This window comes from Myotis yumanensis, unplaced genomic scaffold (assembly GCF_028538775.1).
Source record: "Myotis yumanensis isolate MYYU_CA2020_CCGP unplaced genomic scaffold, mMyoYum1.0.hap1 SCAF_1, whole genome shotgun sequence".
Lineage (NCBI taxonomy): Eukaryota > Metazoa > Chordata > Mammalia > Chiroptera > Vespertilionidae > Myotis > Myotis yumanensis.
In genome coordinates this window covers 142436060-142459650 of record NW_027223752.1, presented here as the reverse complement: position 1 = coordinate 142459650, position 23591 = coordinate 142436060, and the positions used below count along the sequence as shown (strand labels likewise).

The following is a 23591-nucleotide window of genomic DNA, read 5'->3' as shown; positions in this document are numbered from 1 at the left end:
TAAACTCCATAGATATGCTGTACAACATTGTACGTATAGTCAACAATAATGTTTTGTACACTTAAAAAATTGTTAGTAACTCAATTGATTAGAGCATCATCCTGATGTGGCAAGGTTGTGGGTTCAATCCCCGGTAAGGGCACATACAAGAAGCAACCAATGAATGCATAATAAGTGGAACAACAAATCAATGTGTTTCTCTCTCTCCCTTCCTCTCTCTCTAAAATCAATGAATTAAAAAAAAACTATATTTGTTAAAATGGTAGATCTCATTATATTCTTATAACAATAAAAATAGTAGAAAATGAAAGACTGTAGGTGACATATTTATCATATTTCATCTTACAAAGAGATGGAAGAGGCAACATCACACAATTCACTCAGAAATAAAATGGTAATAATTCAATCCATGTTCATTCAAAGTAAATAAATATCTCTGTGATTGAAAAATAATAATTTAATATTAGGCATTCATTCAGGAGATATAAAGAATTTATCAAAACTTTCTATCCAATCATAAATGACATTACTAAAATTGCAAAATTGAACTAAGAGGAAAGTCAGCATATACTAAAGACATTAATTAGGTATAATTAATTAGATTTTATGCCAATTTTACAAACACACAACTTATATATGATCATAAGAGGATTTTAGTGTCTTCCCATGAGAAAGTCTGAGTACCATCATCTCTTCTATTATATTATTTTCCATCTGTGATGCACAGGATGTATCTCTAGCCACTTGAGTTAATTACTGTCCCATCTGATTCACAGAATAGTAAATTAGCTTTGATTTTATGAGTTTAAGTTAGGATTAATTAATTAATTAATTAATTATTTCATTAACAAGCATTTTTTCCTAGATTAAAAGAATAAATATGAACCATTTTTATTTTTTAAGTTTTAGAATTTCTTAACAAGGTTGACAAAAGGCAACAGATTAGGATTTCACTAGATTCTGTATTATCTATATGTTCTGATCTTTTCATAATTTCAGAACTTTTGAGAACTATGATAGTACAGTAAGTTCACATATTATTAAATGAAACACAGGGAGAGGAAAATATCACAGAGTTCACTCCTCTTGATCTTGTACTTTGCCCATTAAGACAGATTATTTTTTCTTATCTCAAACTGTATATTTGGCTGAAAAGTTCACTTTTAAATTAATAATTTTCCTTTGACCCACTTTGGAAAATCTGTGGATTGGCAGATGTCAGTAAACGAAAATAATCTTTCAGTAGGACATAGGTGTTGAAGGGCCAATCTGTATTAGAATCAGTTTCTTATGAACTCTGAATATTTGACATAGCAGTCACTTTCTATGTGCATTTCAGAAATGGGAAAATTTGAACAAATTCAGGGTTTTATAATGCTTCCCCCTTAAACACTACTATTTCATGAGTGTGAGTAGAATAGAGGCCAACCAGGGGGTGGATAGAAAAGAGCTAGTATATAATAGTCTTATAATCAAGTAATGTCCATGAAAAAAAGTGTTTTGAATACAAAACATAAATTTAAAGACACTTTCCTCTTGTTGGGCATGAGAGAAGAATGTATGCTAATTCTTTTACTATAATTTTCTATACAAATAGCTTTTATATAAAGAAATGGCTCAAGCCAGTTGAAAATTTCTAACTAGGACACTAGGCCATGCTACTTAGCAATTATTTAATTATGGAATTTCTTTAGCTGTTTTATGGCTACATTTAATTAAAAATAATAATTTACTTACCACAAAATAATTCATCGGATTTGTCAGGGCAGTCATATCTAAAATCACATTTTTGGATTTCTTCAACACAGTGACCATTGGATCTGCAGACAAATTCACTGTCTGTGCAGTTGTGTGGAGGTAATGTTACTGGAATTGAAGTTTCTGGTGGAGTTGGAAGGTCCACTGGCAAATTACCTGGATAAGAAAGAATATTCAGGTGTCATTTAGCAGATATTTCATTTCTTTATAGACTTTACACAATAAGCTTTTCTAACTATGCTCCATATTCAAAATAATAAAAAATATTTTATAGTATTTGCTAATCTCCTGAAATTCCTTATGTAAGCATATAAGATGGGGTTCTTGGTCTTAGCGATGGCAAATAAGTCTGGATATCCTATCTAACAAAAGAGTAATATGCAAATTGACCATGACTCCAACACACAGGATGGCCACCCCCATGTGGACACAAGATGGCCAGCAGGGGAGGGCAGTTGGGGGAACCCAGGCCTGCAGGGGAGGGCAGTTGGGGGTGACCAGGCCTACAGGGGAGTGCAGTTAGGGGTGATCAGGCCAGCAGGGGAGAGCAGTTAGGGGGGACCAGGACTGCAGGGGAGGGCAGTTGGGGGGATCAGGCCTTCAGGGGCGGGCAGTTGGGGGTGACCAGGCCTACAGGGGAGGGCAGTTGGGGGGGGACCCAGGCCTGCAGGGGCAGGCAGTTGGGGGCAACCAGGCCTGCAGGGGATGGTAGTTGGGGGGACCAGGCCTGCAGGGGCAGGCAGTTGGGGGGGGGACCAGGCCTGCAGGGGAGGGCCGTTGGGGGCAACCAGGCCTGCAGGGGAGGGCAGTTAGGGGAGATCGGGCCGGCAGGGGAGCAGTTAGGCATCGATCAGGCTGGCAGGGGAGTGGTTAGGGGTGATCAGGCTGGCAGGCAGAAGCAATTAGGGGCAATCAGGCAGGCAGGCAGGCAGGCGAGCTGTTGGGAGCCAGCAGTACTGGAATTTGAGAGGGATGTCCGACTCTTTGTTTAAGCCCAAACCCACCTGGATCAGGCCTAAACGGGCAGTCGGACATCCCTCGAGGGGTCCCAGATTGGAGAGGGTGCAGGCTGGGCTGAGGGACACATACACGCCCTGTGCATGAATTTCGTGCACCGAGCCTCTAGTCTTTGATTATAAAAGCAGGAGAAGGTGCAGATGGAAATTACTAAAAAACTATTCAGAGAACACTGAATAGATAGGAGGCCTAAGAACAGGGCTTAGAATATCAGCAGGAACCAAGGGAGTCCAGAATCTGGATTAGGAACTAGAGTCTAGGTCTGATTAAACCTTCTAGTCCACCATGTAAATGAACTTTGTTCTTCCACTGCTACAATTAATCTAATATCTCCTCATCTTTGTTTCACACATCCTCACATATTCAAGATTCAAGGTTGCAAAGAGACCCACACCAGAAGTATTCATTTAGAAGTATTTAAACAATCAAAGAAATAATTTCTGAAATTACAGAATTTAGAAGAAATTTATAGAAGTTAACTTGTAAATTATTTAATAAACATTTGTTATTAACATCCATATGTCACGTATATAGTAAGTGCAATAGATTTAAAGTCAAATATGCAATCACTACAATAAAATAGTTTATAGACTAGTGGATAAGGAAAATTTTTCATTACAGTCCCAGAGCATAAGTTTATGATAGAGATTATCACTCATTTAGCTCATTTGCATATATATCAAAAATTTTTACAACATTTTTTACATCATTATGTCATTAACTATGTTAATATTATGAGGTACTTAGAATAGTAACTGTATATCATGAGCAACATGTAGGTCCTTTTATTTCTTATTTTTAAAATTTATCGTTATTGTTGAAAGTATTACAGATGTGCTCCTTTTTTCCCCATTGAGCCCCTCCATTCCGTAACCTCCCCTCCCAGGCCTTCACCACCTTATTGTCTATAGGCTATACATATGTGCCTCTAAATTCCCTGGTTAATCTCTCTCCCCCCATCCCTCCACCCCCACATTCCCTCTGAGATTCCTTACTTTGCTCCATGCTTCCATATCTCTGGATCTATTTTGTTTATCAGTTTATTTTGTTCATTAGATTCCATACATGAGTGAGATCATATGATACTTATTTTTCTCTGACTGGCTTATTTCACTTAGCATAATACTCTCCTTGTCCTTCCATGCTGTCTCAAAAGGTAAGAGGATCCCTCTTTTTTTACTGCTGCATAGTATTCCATGGTGTAAATGTATCACAGGTATTTCTATCCACTCATCTGCTGATGGGCACTTGGACTGTTTCCAGATCTTAGCTATTGTAAATTGTGCTGCTATGAACATAGGGGTGCAAACATTCTTTCTGATTGGTGTTTCGTGTTTCTTAGGATATATTCCTAGAAGTGGGTTTACTGGGACTTCCATTTTTAATTTTTTAAGAAAACACCATACAGTTTCCATAGTGGCTGCACTAGTTTGCATTCCCACCAGCAGTGTACTAGGGTTCCCTTTTATCCACATCCTTGTCAGCACTTTTTATTTGTTGATTTGTTGATGATAGCCATTCTGACAGGTGTGAGGTGATACCTCATTGTCGTTTTATATTTGCATCGCTTTGATGATAAGTGACTTTGAACATTTTTGATTTGGAGGATATAAACAAGTGGAAGAATATATCGTGTTCATGTATTGGTAGAATCAACATCATCAAAATGTCCATACTAACCAAGGCAAGCTATAGATTCAATGCAATCCCCATTAAAATACCAGTGGTATATTTCACAGATCTAGAACAAACACTCCAAAAATTTATATGGAATCAAATAGACCTTGAATAGCTGCAGCAATCATGAGAAAGAAAAACAAAGTTGGAATGATCACAATACTATATATCAAGTTATACTACAAAGCCACTGTAATCAAAACAGCCTTGTACTGGCACAAGAACAGGCATACAGATCAATGGAACAGGACAAAGAACCCAGAAATTGACCCAAGCCATTATGTTCAACTAATATTTGACAAAGAAGGCAAGAGCAAACAATGTAGTAATGACAGTGTCTTCAACAAATGGTGTTGGGGGAATTGGGCAGGTACATGCCAAAAAAAAAAAAAGAAGAAAAAGAAAGAAAGAAAAGAAATGAGACTTACAACACACACACAAGAATAAATTTAATATGGAGAAAAGACTTAAATATAAGTTGTGAAACCATAAAAATCTTAGAAGAAACCCATAGGCAACAAAATCTCAGCCATCTCTTGTAGTCATATATTTGTGGATACATCTCCTAATGCAAGGGAAACTAAAGAAAAAATAAACCAATGAGACTACATCAAAATAAAAAGCGTCTGCACAGCAAATGAAACCACCAACAAAATGAAAGGAAGCCCACTGTATGGGAGAACATATTTGCCAATGGTACATCTGATAAGGGATTCATTTCCAAAATATATAAGGAACTCATACAACTTAACAAAAGTAAGACAAATAATCCAATTAAAAAACTGGCAAAGGACCTTAATGGACACTTCTCCAAAGGAAACATATTGATGGCCAAGAAACATCTGAAAAATGCTCAGTTACTTTTATTTTTTTAATCCCCACCAGATGATACGCTTTTTGATTTTAGAGGGGGAGAGAGATTAGAGATAAAGATAGAGATAGATAGAGATAGCTATAGAGATAGAGATAGAGAATCAGTTGATTGCCTTCTTCATGTGCCCCAACCAGGGATGGAACCCAAGGCTAAGTATGTGGAATCAAACCTACAACCTTTAGGTATAAGGACAATGCTCCAACCAACTGAGCAAAACTGGCCAGGGCCTATGTAGGTCCTTTCTAAAACTGCTTTTTAGATTTGAACTTTAGATGAATGGAATTATTCTGTATTTAATCATCTGCATTTTTTATTCAACATTGTGTATTAATCCATCCATGGTCATGTGTGTTCTTATAGTAAGTTATGTTGACTGTTGTATAATATTTCACTATATGAATATATTACATTTTCAGCCTTTAATGGTTTTTTAAGTAGATTCAGTTTGAGGTTTTGTTTATTTGTTTCAACATTTCTCCTGCCGTATCTAGTAGTGAAACTGCTTGGTCATAGAGTATGCACAACTTCAACTAGATAATGCCAAACTGTTTCTAAAGTAATTGCATGAATCTCTATCTCTCAGCAATGCAAATTTTGGTTGCATTACACCAGTGATGGCGAACCTATGACACGTGTGTTGAGGTGACACACGAACTCATTTTTTTGGTTGATTTTTCTTTGTTAAATGGCATTTAAATATATAAAATAAATATAAAAAATGTAAGTCTTTGTTTAACTATGGTTGCAAATATCAAAAAATTTCTATATGTGACATGGCACCAGAGTTAAGTTAGGGTTTTTCAAAATGCTGACATGCTGAGCTCAAAAGGTTCGCCATCACTGCATTACACACTCATTCTCATTAATATATTTAGACATACCCATGTATTTTCCATTGTCTTTATTATTACCTTTTGCATATCTGTCCTTGTTGAGTTCATTTTGTCACTTTCTAATGTTCACATTTATATAGTTCATTTTGTAGAGCCAAACATTCTGGTACAGTAAAGTCATTGCTTAATTTTGAATGTTTTCTCTGAAAGCCTTTTCTCACTCTCATTCCTGAGTTTCATTGTGTTCTAGGCTAAGTTATAATTTCTCAGAACTTTGAATATAATATTCAAATGTCTTCTGACCTACCTCTTGCTGTTGTGAAATCAGCTATCAGTCTAATTATGTTTTTTATAATTATATTTTAATCTCTGTTTTTAACATAATTTATTTTAATATTTATTTTTCTAATTCATTTCCATGAGTCTAGACTTGGAATTTATTATTATTATTATTATTATTATTATTATTATATTTTCAGGAGGTTCACTAGGCTTCTTTTTAAATTTATTTTTATTTAAGTATAGTTGGTATACAATGTTATATTGGTTATAGTAGTTTCAGGTATACCATGTAGTGATTCTACATTTTCATAACTTATAATATAATCTTCCATCTGATTCTTAAATCCACGTGTTACATTAATTTTTTAGCAAATATACTTTGAATATTGCTAATATCATCCCATCAATATTCTTTTTCACTCTCTGGAATCACATTACTTTTTATGATCTATCCTTCAAATAAATCTACCTTTCCCATTTCCCTTCTCTATATCTATATGCTGCACCTTGAAATGTTCTCATAGCTATTTTCCATTTGACTAATTCCAATATTGATATAGTCTTTCATTTATTTAATTCATCCACTGAGATTTTTATTTCATTGATTTTATTTCTCATATCAAGAAAGCCAACTGAATATCTTTTCAAAATTTTCTGTTTTTTTTTTTTAACAATGTCATTTCATTTTCTTAAGGCTTGAAATCTTTTACTATTTTAAATCATTTGTTTATTACTTTTCTATTTCTGCATAACAAACTTCTACAAACCTTAGAAGTTTAAGCTAATTTCTGTGAGTGTAAAACCAGAAAAGGTTTAGCTCGGTGGGTTGTTACAATGTCAGCCAAGGCTACAGTCTTCTGAAGGCTTGACTGGCCCTGGAAGATCTATTTCCTTTGGGGCTTGCTCACATGGCTAGAGAGTTAGTGTTACTGTTGGCAGGAAGTCTTGGTTCCTGGAATTTTTCCACAGTCCTTCTTGAGTATCCCTTTGACTTGGCATCTGGCTTCCCTCAGAGTGAATGATCCATGAGAAGACACTAGAAGCGTAGCTTTGGAAATCACACAGAGTCATTGCCACAGGGGGCATTGGTTACACAGGTCAGTCCTACTCAGTCTGAGAGAGGATGGTATACAGGGCATGAATACCAAGATTAGGGATCACTGGGGCTATTTTGGAAGACAGCTACCATAATTTACCATGCTTGATTTTTCTGTGAGGATCCTTTATCACCTAGTTTGTAGAAGAATCCTTCTAGATAAACTTTGAGTTGTTTCTCTGAAACCCCACTGGCACCTCAGCCCACGAGAGTTGTATCCCTTATGGTTCTCCTTTCCCTTTTCCTCCCTCTCATCCACCCCTTATTCCATTACTCCCTGACTCTGGCAGTCACATTACGCCTTCTGTTCAATTTTTAAACACTCCCTTTGTTTCTCTCACCTGGGGATTTCTCTTTTCTAAGCTCAGCTTAACATTTTAATAACTGGATGTTATCTGCTATCTTGGACATTTCTTGGTATATGTGATACTGTAATTTTCAGATCATCTAATCTTCCATCAGTTTTCAGATCTTCTGATTTTCCATCTTATTAAAACCAGTGGCTTAACTGCATCTTTGGGCTAATTACAATTTAAGGTAGCAAACCTTTCCCCTTGGGGTGAAATCATGGACATGAGTGATGTCTTAGCAGAAGGAGGTTGATGAGATGGTGCTTGTGAGAAGTAGATACAACTCATTTCCCATCTCAGAAATGATCCAGAATGATAGGTAAATAGACCATTATTCTAAAAAAGAAATTGTAAGATTCTGAAATTATTTGTCCTTTTCTCATTACTTTTTTATTTTTTTTAATCTTTATTGTTGAAAATATTACATAGGTCCTCCTCCCCCCACCCCCAATTAACCTCCTTCAGACTGCTCCCATCTCCTCCACTCCTAGGCCCTCACCACCCCATACTCTTTGTTATTCCACCAGAATGAGCAAATCTTAAAAACCAAATAAGCCAAATATGTTTGTATTTGAGAGCACCAAAAAAAAAAAAAAAAAAAGCAAATTGAGAAAAGTGTTTCTTATTCTAGAGCCAAACTTTGGAAATGGTGGTGTTTGTAAGTGGGAAGATGGAGTTGTAGCTGTTTCCTTAGGATTTTCCATGTAGCAGTAACACAGAGTCCAGAAACATGGTTTAGCCAGGACAACATTTGAAGATAAGGCAAGGCAAGCACTTCAAGGTTCCTGATGCTACATAATACCACACTCTGGATAGCTGAAACAACAAACACCTCTTTCTCACAGTTCCAGAGGCTGGAGGTTCAAGATTAGGTTGCCAGCTTGGTTGGGTTCTTAGTGAGGGCTCTATTCCTAGTATGTCTTCACATGGCCTTCTTTGGTGCAAGCAGACAGAGATATATCTTGTCTCTTTCACTTCTTATTAGGACATTAATCTCATCATGAGAGAGGAACTATTTATGACCTAATCGAACCCTAATTATTTCCCAGAGACCCTCACATCCCAATGGCATCACACTGGAGGTTAAGGCTTCAATATGTGAGTATTGGGGTGACACAAACATTTAGTTCATAGCAGAGATTGTTATTATTACTAGAGGCCTAGTGCATGGAATTTGTGCATGGGGGGGGGGGGTCCCTTAGCCCAGCCTGCACCCTCTGGCAATCCAGTACTGCTGGCTCCTAAACGCTTGCCTGCCTGCCTGCCTCATTGCCCCTAACCACTCACCTGCCTGCCTGATCACCCCTATCCACTCTGCCTGTCTGCCTGATCATTCCTAACCCCTCTTCCTGCCTGCCTCATCACCCCTATCCACTCTGCCTGCCTGCCTGATCACCCCTAACTGCCTCTGCCTCGGCCTCCGCTGTGGTGGCTTCATCTGGAAGGACATCCGGAAGGACATCTGGAAGGTCATTCGGCTGTCCAGTCTAATTAGCATATTATCCTTTTATTATTATAGATTATCACTAATTATTTGCCTAGAATTGCAAAGAAAGACTAAAGTTGGTAGCAATGATAGAGTTAACTCTCCAAACAAAAAACACTAAAAGCTTTGTAGATGAAACAAAATTGCAAAGGCAAAATGCAAATGACTAAGTCTGCACTCACTAAGAATCAGAGATTTGTCTGGTTGATATGATCTTCCTCTACATCCCTAAGCTATAGGCAAACATAACCACTTGCACACCTATCATTTGAGGTCAATGACTCAGGCTCCAGATGGAGTCGATGTTCTAACTCCATGCTCTGTGACTTCCTTGAACAAATATGATATACTTCATGCTACACTAATAAAATCTCTTTGATAGAACAGATACTCCAACTTGTTTTATTTTAGACTTCCTCATTACAGTCATTCCCAAAATTGTAATTAAGCAATAAAATTTATATTTCAACATTCCTAGTTCTTGATAAAGTATTACCAGTTTCAGACATGTCATAATTATGTGAATGACTTGACTGATATGACCAATTGTTTTTTATCTATCTCTAGGTAACAGTGCACATGTTTTCCTGTGACTTCTGATATAAAGAAATATGTGTAATTTAAAAATCTAAAGTCTACTTGAAATTTAAGCATAATAAATCTGCAGAAAATTTTTAAAAAATGAAATATGTATAGCTCCAGGGTAAAGCATACATTTTTCCTATTGCACTTAATATAATAACTTAGAGTTACCCACAAGCTGAAACAACTACATTTAGCATGCTTATACTAAAGTGTCTGTGTTAAGTCTACTTTTGAGGAGAGTGTGTTTTATGAAAACATAGCTATTCTCTGACTATGATTTGTAACAATTTTAATTCATACATTTGTAGTGCCTTTTTTTTCTGTTTCCAATAGAAAATAAGCTCTGGCTGAAATATTTTTGCTTTAATACATGCATTCAATACAATTTTCCATTTTTACAGACATTATATTATAAAAGTGACTATAAGTAAGTTCAAATATCAGTCGAATAATTTTTAAGCTAAAATCTAAATATTTTATAATTGCTCTTCATTTTTGGACTTTAGCAATTTCCTCAATTAAAAGATGACAAAATTTAAAAGTTTCAAATTAAGTTATGTTAGTTATTTGTCCATTCCTAGAAACAATAACAATACTAAGTTCAATGGGCCTTTGGCTTTGGGATATTTTTTCCCTTGGTACACATATAACTCACTTTATGAGACTACACCAAAGATGTTAAAACCAAAATATTTAAGATTGCAATTACTGAATCTCAAATTTCTTCATTTTTGCCTTTCTTATTATTTTGTATTTTTTCAAAGCCAATATTTCCTTTAGAAAATATAGAACAAAAGAGAACCTCAAAATAAAGTGCTTTTAAGTATTTTATAGCTCTGAGAAAAATATATAGACACACCAAAGAACTTAGTATTATAACATGAAAAGCTGTGGGTGATATCTTAAAACTACTCAGACTTTTTCTTTGCCATGTTATTCATACTAAAGCAAACTGCTCTTTGTAGAAAGAAGGGAAATTTAAACAAGCATACTATATAATAAAAGGGTAATATGCAAATAGACCGAACAGCAGAATGAACAGAATGCCTGTGGCCCCTTGCCCTGCCAAGCCCCGGCCCCCAGCGGGCACCCCCACCCCAATAAGGTGTGGGCCTGGCCAGCAAATTGCCCATGGCCCCTCACCCCGGCCAGCCCTGACCCCAATTGGCCCCCCACCCCAGCCAGCCCACCCCAGATGGCCCCCATTGGGGTGGACCAGCTGGAGCCCAATAGTGCACGAATTGGTGCACCGGGCCTCTAGTTTAGAAATAAAACTGGTGAGAAATTAAGACTAATATAGAGGAATGCCAAAATTCCAATCAACTCACTCAGTTCAACAACAAAAAGCCATTCAGCAGATAGGGGAGAACATACAAAATATTGTTCTTAAGCCTCTTATAAGTATTTTCAATACTTTCTCAATTTTAAGGCATCATCAATTAGAAGATATGCCACTGACTTATTAGCAACTTCCCTGAGGAAAATAAAACACTAGATATTTTGAATAGTGAAATTCTTTCTATTAATTAATACTTCTAGTAACTAAATTCAAATATACATACTGAATTCTGAAATTTTAAATTAAATGAAAAATGGATAGGTAATTGCTTAATTGTTTTTTCTATCTATAAGCAGTATGTTGTGATACCATACAGTCATGGCTTTATTTTTCCAAATAACCCAGCTACCTCACCAATAATCTTTGCTCTTTGGAAGTAAACTTGTATGTGTTCTGATGAAGAAAACATGCTTTCTGCTTTTCTTGTGTTGAAAAAAAATAATGTGAAACAGATACTTCCTTTGGGTTACTGATTTTTAAATATGAATGTCTGGCAAAAAAATTCTAGCTTAATAATGTACTCTGAAGGTCAGATTCAAGGTGAGGGGGAAGCTATTGAATTTTTCCATTATTCCCCATCATTATCCACTCTGGGAATGGCCATCATCATCATACTCTGATGCAAAGAATAATAGGATTCTATTATATGGTTAAGTTTGCCTACTTTCCCTAGAAATGTAATTAATCTTGCCTAAACATATTTCCTCAAGTATCTTCCTGGACCAGTTTTTGAATAAGAACCTATATAATCAAAGTATTGAAACAAAGGAAGAATGAACCATAGCTGGGAATGGATTTGAAAATTAAGCTCAAAACAACCAGAAGTTAGAAAATAAGAAATAGTTGACATTGAAGAGCAAATGATGCTCTAAGATGAAGTGAAAAGAAACTAAATTTATGACATAGACACTATTGGAGAAAAATTAATAAAAGTTTGCAGTGAAAAAGCTTACTATTAGAGTCCACAATTTTGAATCAGGGTCATGGCAGAGGTAATGGAAAAAACAGAACAGATGTGAGAAATATTTTGGAGTTGGAGTCAGCTAGGTTTGCAAGTGAGCCAGTTTAAGAAGAAAGTCAAAGGATACAGTGGAATTCCAGGCCCTGGTTGATAGAGAATACCAATATTGTTAAAAAAAAAAAAAAAAAGAAGGACAGCATGGGAGAAAGAGGTTGATTTTGAGGAAATAAGTAAAAATAAAATAATCTTTTTAATCACTTTTAGTATAAAATAAAAGTTATAGGTAATGTACAAATCCATTCTTTAAAGATTAGGTCAATATTTTGTGTTTGTGTATATGTTTTTTAGTTTTTATTTGTTTTATTAACTAAGGAGAAAAATGCTATAGATAATAAGTTTATACTTAAAGCAAATCAATGCCTGTAAATAAACCTACATGTAATAATCCCACCTCAGCAAACATGATGTCACAAATAAAATAGTTGATCAAGAATAATACTTTTATTAAGAGCCTAATTTTTATCTTATGGCAAGATTACATCAAATTCCTTTATGAAAGCTATGGTTATAACAGGCTTTTTGGTTTCAACCCAAAGTTGCTTTTGTTATAAAGCCAACATTAAAACCACACTGTTCAGACAGTTTTTAGAATTCCATATTTTTCTTCTGAAACTTGAACCAGAATATCAGGACTAATGGTCTGTAACCGGTATTTCACATCTCTGCCTTTGTTTCTGGCAGCTCTTCTCACTCCACCTCGGGACCATCAGCCACAGAATGTATTCAACAGGATAACTGGAACTACAACCGTGTCAATGGTGACTGGTGTTCGTTCTCATTCTTTGTTGTTCTCTGCTGCCTGGGTCACAGGATTTCTCCCTAATATCAGAGTAGGAGGAGATTTGGGAAAATCTCCGGCCATGGACATCAGACAAGCTAAGGTGAAAATCTCATTCCTGCCCTCAATTGTAAACTCTCCTCCAGGTCACTTGTGTTCCTTAAGTTTAATTTTGCACATCTGTAAAATTGAAATTGTATTCTTTTCATTTCTAGGTTAGTAGATTTAATGACCTTTATAATAATAGTGGTTAACATTATGGTCCAAGAAGCAGACATCATATTTACATAGCAGGTTATCTCCTTCTCAGTTTGCTCCATAAAATTGAGATAACAAATGCATCAACCCTATTCAACATTCAAAATCCATTCACCAACAATGGACTAGACACTATTCTAGACTCTTAAAAGGTTATGGAATTATGTGAGATGATACATAGGTAGGTTGCATTATTGTGCCATTTTATATTCTCCATTCTTGCCAAGCTCCTGTCAGTGGAGACTACTTCCCTGTAACAATTTTAGGCTCGTCCACATGACTTGCTCTGACCAATGGACACAAGCAGACATGATGCATACCATGTCCCAGTAGAAGTTGTAAGTATGCTCTTTTTCCCACCTTCTTCATTGACAACAGAATGGGTCACATAGGGACTTGGTCCTTCAGCCTTGGACCAGATACATAGGACACACAGAACAGAGCTACATAGCTTATAGCTACATAGAATGTTGTAGAACTATAAACAATAAATACATAGTTTTGATGTTGTTGTATACTAATCAACACTGAAAAACAAGAAATAAATGCTTGAGATTGGAAGTCAAGGAAAACTGACTGACATGACATAGTATATTGCATGTAGAAGTACTTTATATTTTAGCAATAATAATAAACTAAAATCTATCTACACTAATAAAAGAGAAACATGGTAATTGGCGTACGACCGCTACCCTTCCCATTGGCTAATCAGCGTATCCTTATGCAAATTAACTGTCAGCCAAGATGGCGGCCGGCAGCCAGGCAGCTGGAAGCGAACAGGAGGCTTGCTTGCTGTGGACTCCAACGTTCCCCGCCAGCCTCTGAGCTTCAGTTGGAAACATAGTAACATTTACAGAAGATAAACAAAACTCCAGAAACCTCCTGTCAGTCAGCCGGGATCTCAGAGCTGGAGTCGCAACATTGTTTCGAATACAGAAAACGAAGGCCAGAAACCTGCTTTCAGCCGAGCCTCAGAGAGAAAGCCGGCTCTCAGCTCCAGTGACAGCCATAGAAGGTAAATAAATGCCAGAATAAAAAAAAAAGAAAAAAAGGAGAGGTTTGGAGCTTCAGTCGCCCGCCAGCCTGAAAACGGCCCTCAGCCCCTCACCCAGACTGGCCAGGCACCCCAGTGGGGACCCCCACCCTGAAGCAACAAGATGGCGGCTAATTTGCATACTGAAGGCAGGCGGCAGCAAGCAAGGCTGTCTGCGGACTGGGACCCGGATCTGTGACCCTGCCGGGCGGGATCAGCGGAGCCGCGAGGCCTCCTGGCACCAGGATCAGCGTGACGGGGGCAGCGCCCAAACGCCCTGATTGCCCTGCAGCTCTGTGTGTGACGGGGGCAGCGCCCCAACCCCCTGATCGGCCCTACTCTGTTGGTGATAGAGGGCAGCGCCCAAATGCCCCGATTGCCCTGCGGCTCTGTGTGTGACAGTGGCGGTGCCCCAACCCCCCCACGGGCCCTGCTCTATGTGAGACGGGGTAGAGCCATACCTCCCCATCGGCCCTGCCCTGAGTGTGACAGGGTGTGGCTCCTCAACTACCCGCCCCCCTGCCACGGGCCCTGCTCTGTATGTGACAGGGGGCGGTGCCCCAGCTCCCCTATTGGCCCTACTCTGTGTGTGACAGGGGGCAGCTCCCCAACCCCCTGATCAGCCCTACTCTGTGTGTGACAGGGGGGAGCTCCCAAAACCTCTGATTGACCCTGCTCTGTGCATGACAAGGGGGAGCTCCCCAAACCCCTCATGGGCCCTGCTCTGTGTGTGACAGGGGGCAGCGCCCCAACCCCCCAATCGGCCCTACCCTGAGTGTGACTAGGGGTGGCATCACAACCTCCCCATCCGCCCTGCTCTGTGCATGACATGGGGCGGCGCCCCAACTCCCCAATCGGCCCTGCTCTGAGCTTGACCAGGGGCTGCACCTAGGGATTGGGCCTGCCCTCTGCCACCCAGGAGCAGGCCTAAGCCAGCAGGTCATTATCTCCTGAGGGGTCCCAGACTGCGAGAGGGCACAGGATGGGCTGAGGGACCCCCTCTCCCCCCCGAGTGCACAAATTTTTGTGCACCGGGCCTCTAGTATATATATAAAAGGCTAATATGCAAAGTGTCCCCTCGGGAATTCTACCGGGAGACTGGGAATTCGATCGCTCACTATGACGTGCACTGGCCACCAGAGGGCAGCATGGAACGAGGGAAGGAAGGCCCCAGCCAGCAGCCAGAGGCCCCAATCAACCCTGATCGCTGGCCAGGCCTAGTGATCCTACCCATGCATGAATTTTATGCACCAAGCCTCTAGTATATAATAATAGTATACAAACACTTAAAATTATATTGACATCTTTCTATCTACCCATCTAACGAACAAATATTTATTGAGAACTACATGTGTATATGCCAGATACTATTTAGGCTGCTGGAGATAAAGCAGTGAACAGGTAAAATTTATGCTCTCATAAAGATGACATTATTATGAGGAAAAGTAGAAATTTAAGTATAAGAGGGAGAGATGTTATAAAAAAATTAACAGGGAAAGGAGATAGAAAATATCAGATATGGAAGAGATCTGTGTGTCTGTAATTGTGTAGTGTTCAGAGACGGCTTGACTAAGGGAGACACCTTTGAGCAGAGATTAAAAAGAAGAAGGGAATACAGGGGATATCTGGGGCAAGAGGGAAAAGCAGGTGTAAAAGGGTTGGGACAGTCAAGGATTAGTTAAGAGGCCTTATAACTGAGAGAAGTTAGAGGCACTCTAGTGAAAGGTGAAGTCAGAGAGGAATAAGGGAGCCAGTCATTTATTCCTTGGAAGCTATTGGAAGAAGTTCGACTTTTTTTGCTCCAAAGGAGATAGGATGGTCCTGGGAAAACATGACATTATCTATGTTTTAAAAAAGTCATTCTGGCTGCTGTTTTGAGGATAGTTTATATCGCTTAAGGATAAAAGCAGGCAGATCACTTAAAAAGCAATTGTAATAATCCAGTCAGAGACAATGGTAGCTGGAATCAAAAGGAGAACAGTGAGAGCCATGAGAAGTAGTGAACTCTGGATATATCTGAAGCTAGTGGTTGACCAGATTTGTTAATGAGGAATACGTAACTAGAAATAAACGCATTTATTGAGATAAGGAGGCATGGAAGAAAGGCAAAATTGAGGGGCAAGTGGTAATAAAGAATTTACTTTTAGACATTGAGAGTTAGGGTAAACTTGTTCAATTCTGATTTTCTTCTTGCTGGCCTTCCAGAGAGGGATTTGGCTTTCTGCCAAGTCTATGGAAACCACTGCATGGAGTGGTTATGGTAATTAATCCTGCCAGAATGATGAGGTGAAGGATCAAAGCTGTGTCCCCTTGTTACAAGGAAAATAATTGGAGCCCAGCCCTCTGATTATGTCTGGGGAGGGGCTGGTGCTCTCCTGCCCAATAATGCTATGCTGACAGAGCAGGGCTGCCGTTGAGCTTTCAGCACATGGCAATGCTTTCTACGTGGATTTTTGCTATTACTTTTTAAATACCCAGCCTCTGATCATGCGAAAAAAAAAATATTATGCTCTCCCTTGTCACCTATTTTAAGAGCCTCCAGCCTCACTGTCAAAATCATCCTCCAAGAGCTTGATATCCATTCCGACTGGATCAGTAAGCACAGACTAGAATGAGTTTCCACTGGGGTGTGTTTGTTTTAGGTGTTTCCCTAGTTATCTTTGAGATTCCTATAAGAAATCTAAATTGAAATGTTGAGTAGGTGGTTAGTATATAAGTTTACAGTTAAAGGAAAATGTTGAGAATAGAGATATACAGGGTGGGGCAAAAACAGGTTTACAGTTGTGAGTATATGAAACACAGAGTTTATTCTTGTATTATTATTTATTAACTAGAGGCCCAGTGGATGAATTCATGCACGGGTGGGGTCCGGCTGGCCCAACCCCAAACAGGGCAGATTGGGGCCGGGCCTGTTGGAAGGAGGAGACAGCGGGAGGTTGGCCTACCAGCCCACCCCGATCAGGCCCAATCAGGGCCAGGTCTGCTGAGGAGAGGGGCAGAGGGCGATTGGCCGGTGGGCCCTGCCCCCAATTGGGGTGGGTGGCCGATTGGGGGCAGGACCGGCCATGGGGAGGGGTTGTGGGCGGTGGCCAGCCGGCCCTGCCCCCAAATAGGGTGGATGGGGCCGAATGGAAGCCAGTTGCCTGGGGAGGGGCCGTGGGTGGTTGGCTGGCCGGCCCTGCCCCTGATCAGAGTGGGGGAGCCGATCGGGAGCAGAGCTGACTGGGGGTAGAGACTGTGGGCCGATCAGGGTGGTGGGGGCCCACCGGGGGTGGGGCCAGCCAAGGGGAGGGGCTGCAGGAGGTTGGCCGGCCAACCCCACCTCTTATTGTGGTGGGGGGGCAATCAGGGGCGGGGCCAGCCAGGGGAAGGGGTTGCAGGCCAATTGGAGTGGTGGGGCCCATTGGGTGCAGGGCTAGCTGGCAGGGAGGGGCTGCAGGAGATTGGCCAGCAGGCCCCCCCGCCAATCTAGCCAGTTTGCTGGCCGCAGTGGACATCATAGCTACAGGTCATTCCAGTTGTTACAACATTCTGGTCACTGGCTTTATATATATATAGGTTATGGTACTATTTTCCAGACAAACAGCTATATGGGAAATATGTATGAGTTCATTAATGGAAAATCTATAACATGGAGAGAAAATGATTGAAACTAATCCTTAGGAAAATATAAGGTGTAGCCTGAGAATAAAACATCTCTGAAGGTAACTGAGGTTAACAAAGTCTCCAAAACATTGTAATTACAAGGCAAACAATTTGGTTATTAAAGCCCCTCAAATATAATGAAATTACAGTTTAACTTCAGACATGATTTCCTAGTATTTTTCATGTGATGAGACGCGAACACAACTGATCCAAACCTTTTTATCATTTTCACAAAGATTTTAAGGGTAATTACTAGCAAAGATTTACAATAATCTCTTCCAAAGTTAATATATTTGAGAGTATACAATTGAGGGTATTTTGGAATATTAGTTAAAATGTAATGCTGATTTCATTGGGCAGTACATACTGTTGGTGGGTTTTTCAGTAAACAGGTTTGAAAATAGTCATATATTAAAATATTCTTTCTTACCAGGATAGAGGGTACAGTCCATAAAAGACAAATCATCAATTGCAATGTCTCCCGTGAAGCCATCTCCCACTGAAGCCTCCACCAAAATCTAAGAAAAATAGAAATTTATTGTCATTCTAAAGGAAACTGATTTATGAAATCCGATAGCTGAAAAAGAATTCAGAATTTACCTAAAGAAAACTCTCTTCTGAACCATTAAGAAATATTTTACAAGAGTCTTCATAAGTAGCATCTTGCCTCTACCTGAATAATCCTAGGCACGAGAAGCTCCTCACTGCCCTGAGCCTATGGAAGCCAAGAAGCCCATATCAGATTGATATCTACTTCCCTATAACTTTCGACCACTATTTCTACACTTGCCCTATTTTCCTTTGATCCTTTAAGTATCTGAAGGCAAATGATTGTCCCCTTTTCCCACCTTTGCCCTAAAGTTCACATGTTTCCAAGGTTAGACTTCTTCATCCTTTGAGAAATCCAATTTGCTGCCAGAGGTACTTGCTAGAATGTACATATTGAAGAGCTTTAAAATGTTTCCCACAATGACCTTATTCTGTAACAATTTATGAAACTGGCTAATCGTTATTAGATCTCCTTCTGAACCACATTAATCACAGTGAACCCAGATGACATCTGTGCTTTTACAGGAGCTGCAATTCCCCCAAAACTCTAGTAAAATGTGAAATACTGACAAACCACTGCAGTGTATGGCAGATTGTGATTAGGGCTGAGATTTACTGTAATAGAATTAATCATGATGAATTATTTTAATACTTATGCAAATATGTTGAATACTTACTAGGAATCTAGCTATAATTTAATAATGAACTTCAAGTAAACTCAAACGGTAAAAACATGTTCTCTTTTTCCACTATTAGATGAATATATCTTTCTATTTCATTTTTCCTCACAAATGATATATGTGGGAGTAGAAATTTTATTTCATTTTTTAAATTATAAAAATCAAAAGTTATCTCATATATTGTTTATTGATGTTTTAGTTAAAGTTTTAAAAGGTCAAATTAATGACCTCAAGCCTCTTGACATCTTCTTCCAACTTCCCAGTCTTTCTTGAGAACTACCAGATTTCCTCCCTGATTTGTTGCTAAGGGACTTAATGTGGGAAAGGTTGATGCATCTACAAATGGGTAAATATAGTCCACCTGATACTGCCAGAGGAACATTTAACAGTGGTATGCAGGAAGTGTCCCACTGCTTTACAAAGGCTCACATCAAATATAAAATGCACTTTTCTTTTTACCACCAGCAGGATTCAAAGAAATTAATAGGCAGATAAAAATACTTTGTACAAAATCATACTATTCTAAAAAACAAAAAGAATTGAGCAGTACATACTGTTAAAATATATTGTTGTTTTGTAGAAAATAAGACTGAAGTTGGGTAAACAAGAGGAAAAAGTTATAAGAAAAGACCAATTAATTACTAATACATTTCTTGGATCATTCTGTATCTATCTCACTGTAGTACCATATAGAATATGCTAACAGAAGGCTCACAGGTGGAACAAAAAAGAAAAACTAAGATATATAAAAATAAACACTATTGACTTGGCTATCCAGCTTATGATTATCTTAATTAATTCATGAGAAGAGATAGAAAATTGATATCAGAATTCCAAAATTAATTTTAATTAAAATTTATTAGGGTGATATTGGTTAATTAAATTATATAGATTTCAAGTGTACAATTCTATGACACATCATCAGTATATTGCAGTGTTTACCACCCAAAGTCATATCTTCTTCCATCACCATATATTTGACCCCCTTTACCCTTTACTAGCACCACCCCATACCCCTTCCCTCTGATAACCACCATACTGTCATCTGTGTCTTTGAGTTTTTGTTTGTTTGTGTTTCTTGTTTGTAAATTTGTTCCAAAGTCTATAAAAAGCATAGCTGTGCATATAAATATCTGTAAGATTATTTTAGGATATATACACATATTTAGTTCCATTCAAATGTCTGGGATCAACTGTTCCAAAGTATTCCTTTTGTTAAAATATTGGTCATTTGTAAAAATTACAAATTTTCTCATTTGTGAGCCACACCCAGTAAGCATTTCTGAGTTAATGCTGTCTACATAGGCTTATTTGCATTGGAGTTTATTTCATATTATATGGAAAGCATTGCTTCTGTCAGCATCCCGTGCTAATGGGAAGACAGTTGAAATAGTCTGAGGCAAAGGACAGTTGGGTCTTGCTGTAAGGCACAATTTAATCATAATATTCACTAAAATATCTTCAACTTCCTACTCCTCTAAATGGTAGCATTCTTAAGAAAAAGTGAACAATGGTTTCAAGATGAGATACTAAAAATGTCAATTTGTATATATAATTGCAGTCTTCTTTGGATATTAAAAAGCCTATTTGATAACAAATCACATCTTTAGAAAAAGTTATGAATGTTGAGGCTTAATTCTATTTTTAATCTATATTTAATTTAGTTTTGCAAAAGGCTTTGCAAAGTATCCTAAGAAACTAGTCCTAAGAAAATAATCACAAAGAGAGCGAAACCAAGTTCTGGAAAATTTACTTTCACTTCTGGTGGTTTTCCCAGAATAAATAGAAGGATAGTCAATTATAAACATTGTTGTAAGATAGCATTGCAATTCTGAAAATTAGGGAAGCCAAATTTTACTCCTAAATTTCACTAGTACCTTACCGAATGACTTAAAGAAAAATTCCAGTTTGGTCTAAATGGCCTGGATTATCTGTAAAGGTCAATTCTACTTGCATTAGAACTACTGTTAGCTTGGAAACTTTATAAAGTAACCTAGCTCTTCTAAGTTGTTTTTTTCATGGGCTACCTCATGCTCAAATAAATATGGAATGGCCTTGTCAACTACATTGAAACTTTTAGGTCTAATATAACTAAAGACTCAAATATTAATAAGGCTCTAGACCAGTGGTTCTCAACCTTCCTAATGCCACAACCCTTTAATACAGTTCCTCACGTTGTGGTGACCCCCAATTTCATTGTTACAAATTGAACATAATTAAAGCATAGTGATTAATCACAAAAAATATGTAATTATATATGTGTTTTCTGATGGTCTTAGGCGACCCCTGTGAAAGGGTCGTTCAACCCCCAAAGGGGTCGCGACCCACAGGTTGAGAACCGCTGCTCTAGAGACTCACCTCAAATCATTCTTTAAGGAAACTCTGAGTTATTGACTAAAAATTTTAAATAATATGGAATCTATTGTCATAATACATTTAACAAAATTTAGTCATAATTTTTATCAAACTACAATTTCCTATCTGTATTTTGTGGGATATGTATATGTGTGTGTGTGTTTTGTAGGCTCTATTAATTCATAAGATAGAAAAATAGAATTAATTCAACTTGTTAACTATGTTAGCCAGCATGTATTTGAAAAAGAATACAAAATTTCAGCATACTATATCAATGTTTAATATAATACATCTCAGAAAGACTCAGATGAAAGGAATTCTCATTTAAAATTTATAAAAGCTTATCCTGTGCAGAGCAACTGGAAGTCCAATGTACTGCTGGTGAGAATTCAAAATGATACAGCCACCTTGGAAAATGATTTGGCAACTTCTTATAAAATTAAACACATTTCCATATGATGTGGCAATCCCACATGTAGGTAGTTTATTCAAGAGAAATAATACATGTCTAAATAGAAACCTGTTCACAAAGTTTACAGAAGCATTGCTTATGATGTCTAAAATTTGGAAACAACCCAAATATCCCTTAATTAGTAAATAGATCATGGAAATTGTGGTAGATATAGACAATGGAATACCATCCTATATAATAAAAGCCTAATATACTAAGTGTCCATTCGTCCAAAAGGCTATATACTTTATCAACCCATTTATATAAAATTCTAGAAAAAGGAGAATTATAGGAAAAGAAATCAGATTAGTGTTGCCAAGGGCTCAAGGGAGGGAGAGGGAATTGACTACATAGAAGAATGGAGAATGTGGAATGATGAAAATATTTTCTATCTTGGTTGTGTCAGTGGTTACACAGATGTCGTTTGTTGAAATGTATAGAACTGTTTCCCTAAACATGATGGATTTTACTTATATAAATTATACCTCAATATATAAAAAACATTTATTCTATACTTATTGCCAAAAGTCATCAATACTCAGCTATTACTTTTACTTTTGTTTAAATTGCTAACTTAATGCATGGCATTTGATAGTCAGTATATAGTAATCTCAAGTATTTCTATTTTTCATTCAGTATGAAAAATCTTCTCCTGTTACCCACTAATAATTTTCCAGAGAACAAATATTTGTGTTTTCTCCTCTACTTCCTAATTGTGTCAACTTATTTTCATTTGGAATTCCATAATTAAAAATGCAGAAAAAATGAAAATGAAAGACATTATAAAACTCTCTTTAGCCTATTTTGACAATTTACTATAAGCTGAAGTAGAAAAATTCCTATAATATATTCACACAAGTATCCAATATTTTATTGTATAAGATACAACTTAGAGTGCTTCTAGAAAGTCAGCTTAGAACCTCAAACTTTTTAGGCTAATACTTAAGAAAATATTTGCTTGATTCAACATTAAACGAGTTTCAATCATCTTTGGAATTACTTTATATAACCCTGAGGCCAATCTCTGTGAAATGAAACTTAGAATTGTGTCTGATAAATTTTGTTTCTAACTCTATGTGCAGAATAATTAGTTTTCAGTTATTAACCAAATATATAAACACCACTTATTATTAAACATGAGCCATAAGAGCCATATGTAACCCGTACATACACTGAACAGAGAAATGAATACAAGAAAATATAATACTTGTAAACATATATATACCCAATATAGGAGCACCCAAGTGCATAAAAAGCTCTCTTTTTTATTGTTTAAAGTATTACAAATAGTAGTACATATGTCTCCTTTTTCCCCCCCCCCATTGAACTCTGCCTGGCCTCCCCCACACCCGGCACATGCCCTCAAACCCCCCACCCCCGTCTTCGTGTCCATTGGTTATGCTTATATGCATGCATACAAGTCCTTTGGTTAATCTATTACCTTCCCCCTAAAAAAAAAAAAAAAAAAAAAAAGCTCTTGATGGATTTTAAGGGAGAGATGAACAATAATACAGTCATAGTAGG

At 37.7% G+C, this 23591-nt stretch overlaps 1 protein-coding gene across 1 annotated transcript in view; it reads right to left on the bottom strand.

Moving 5' to 3' along the window:
- The window catches only part of MALRD1 (MAM and LDL receptor class A domain containing 1), a 597781-nt gene that overhangs the window by 389911 nt on the left and 184279 nt on the right, over nucleotides 1–23591 (bottom strand). Inside the window, exons 20-21 of the mRNA XM_070426883.1 lie at nucleotides 18463–18550; nucleotides 1738–1914 (exon numbers count right to left, since the gene is read on the bottom strand). Of these exons, the coding sequence (XP_070282984.1) occupies nucleotides 1738–1914; nucleotides 18463–18550 (265 nt within the window). The remainder of the gene's footprint in view (nucleotides 1–1737; nucleotides 1915–18462; nucleotides 18551–23591) is intronic.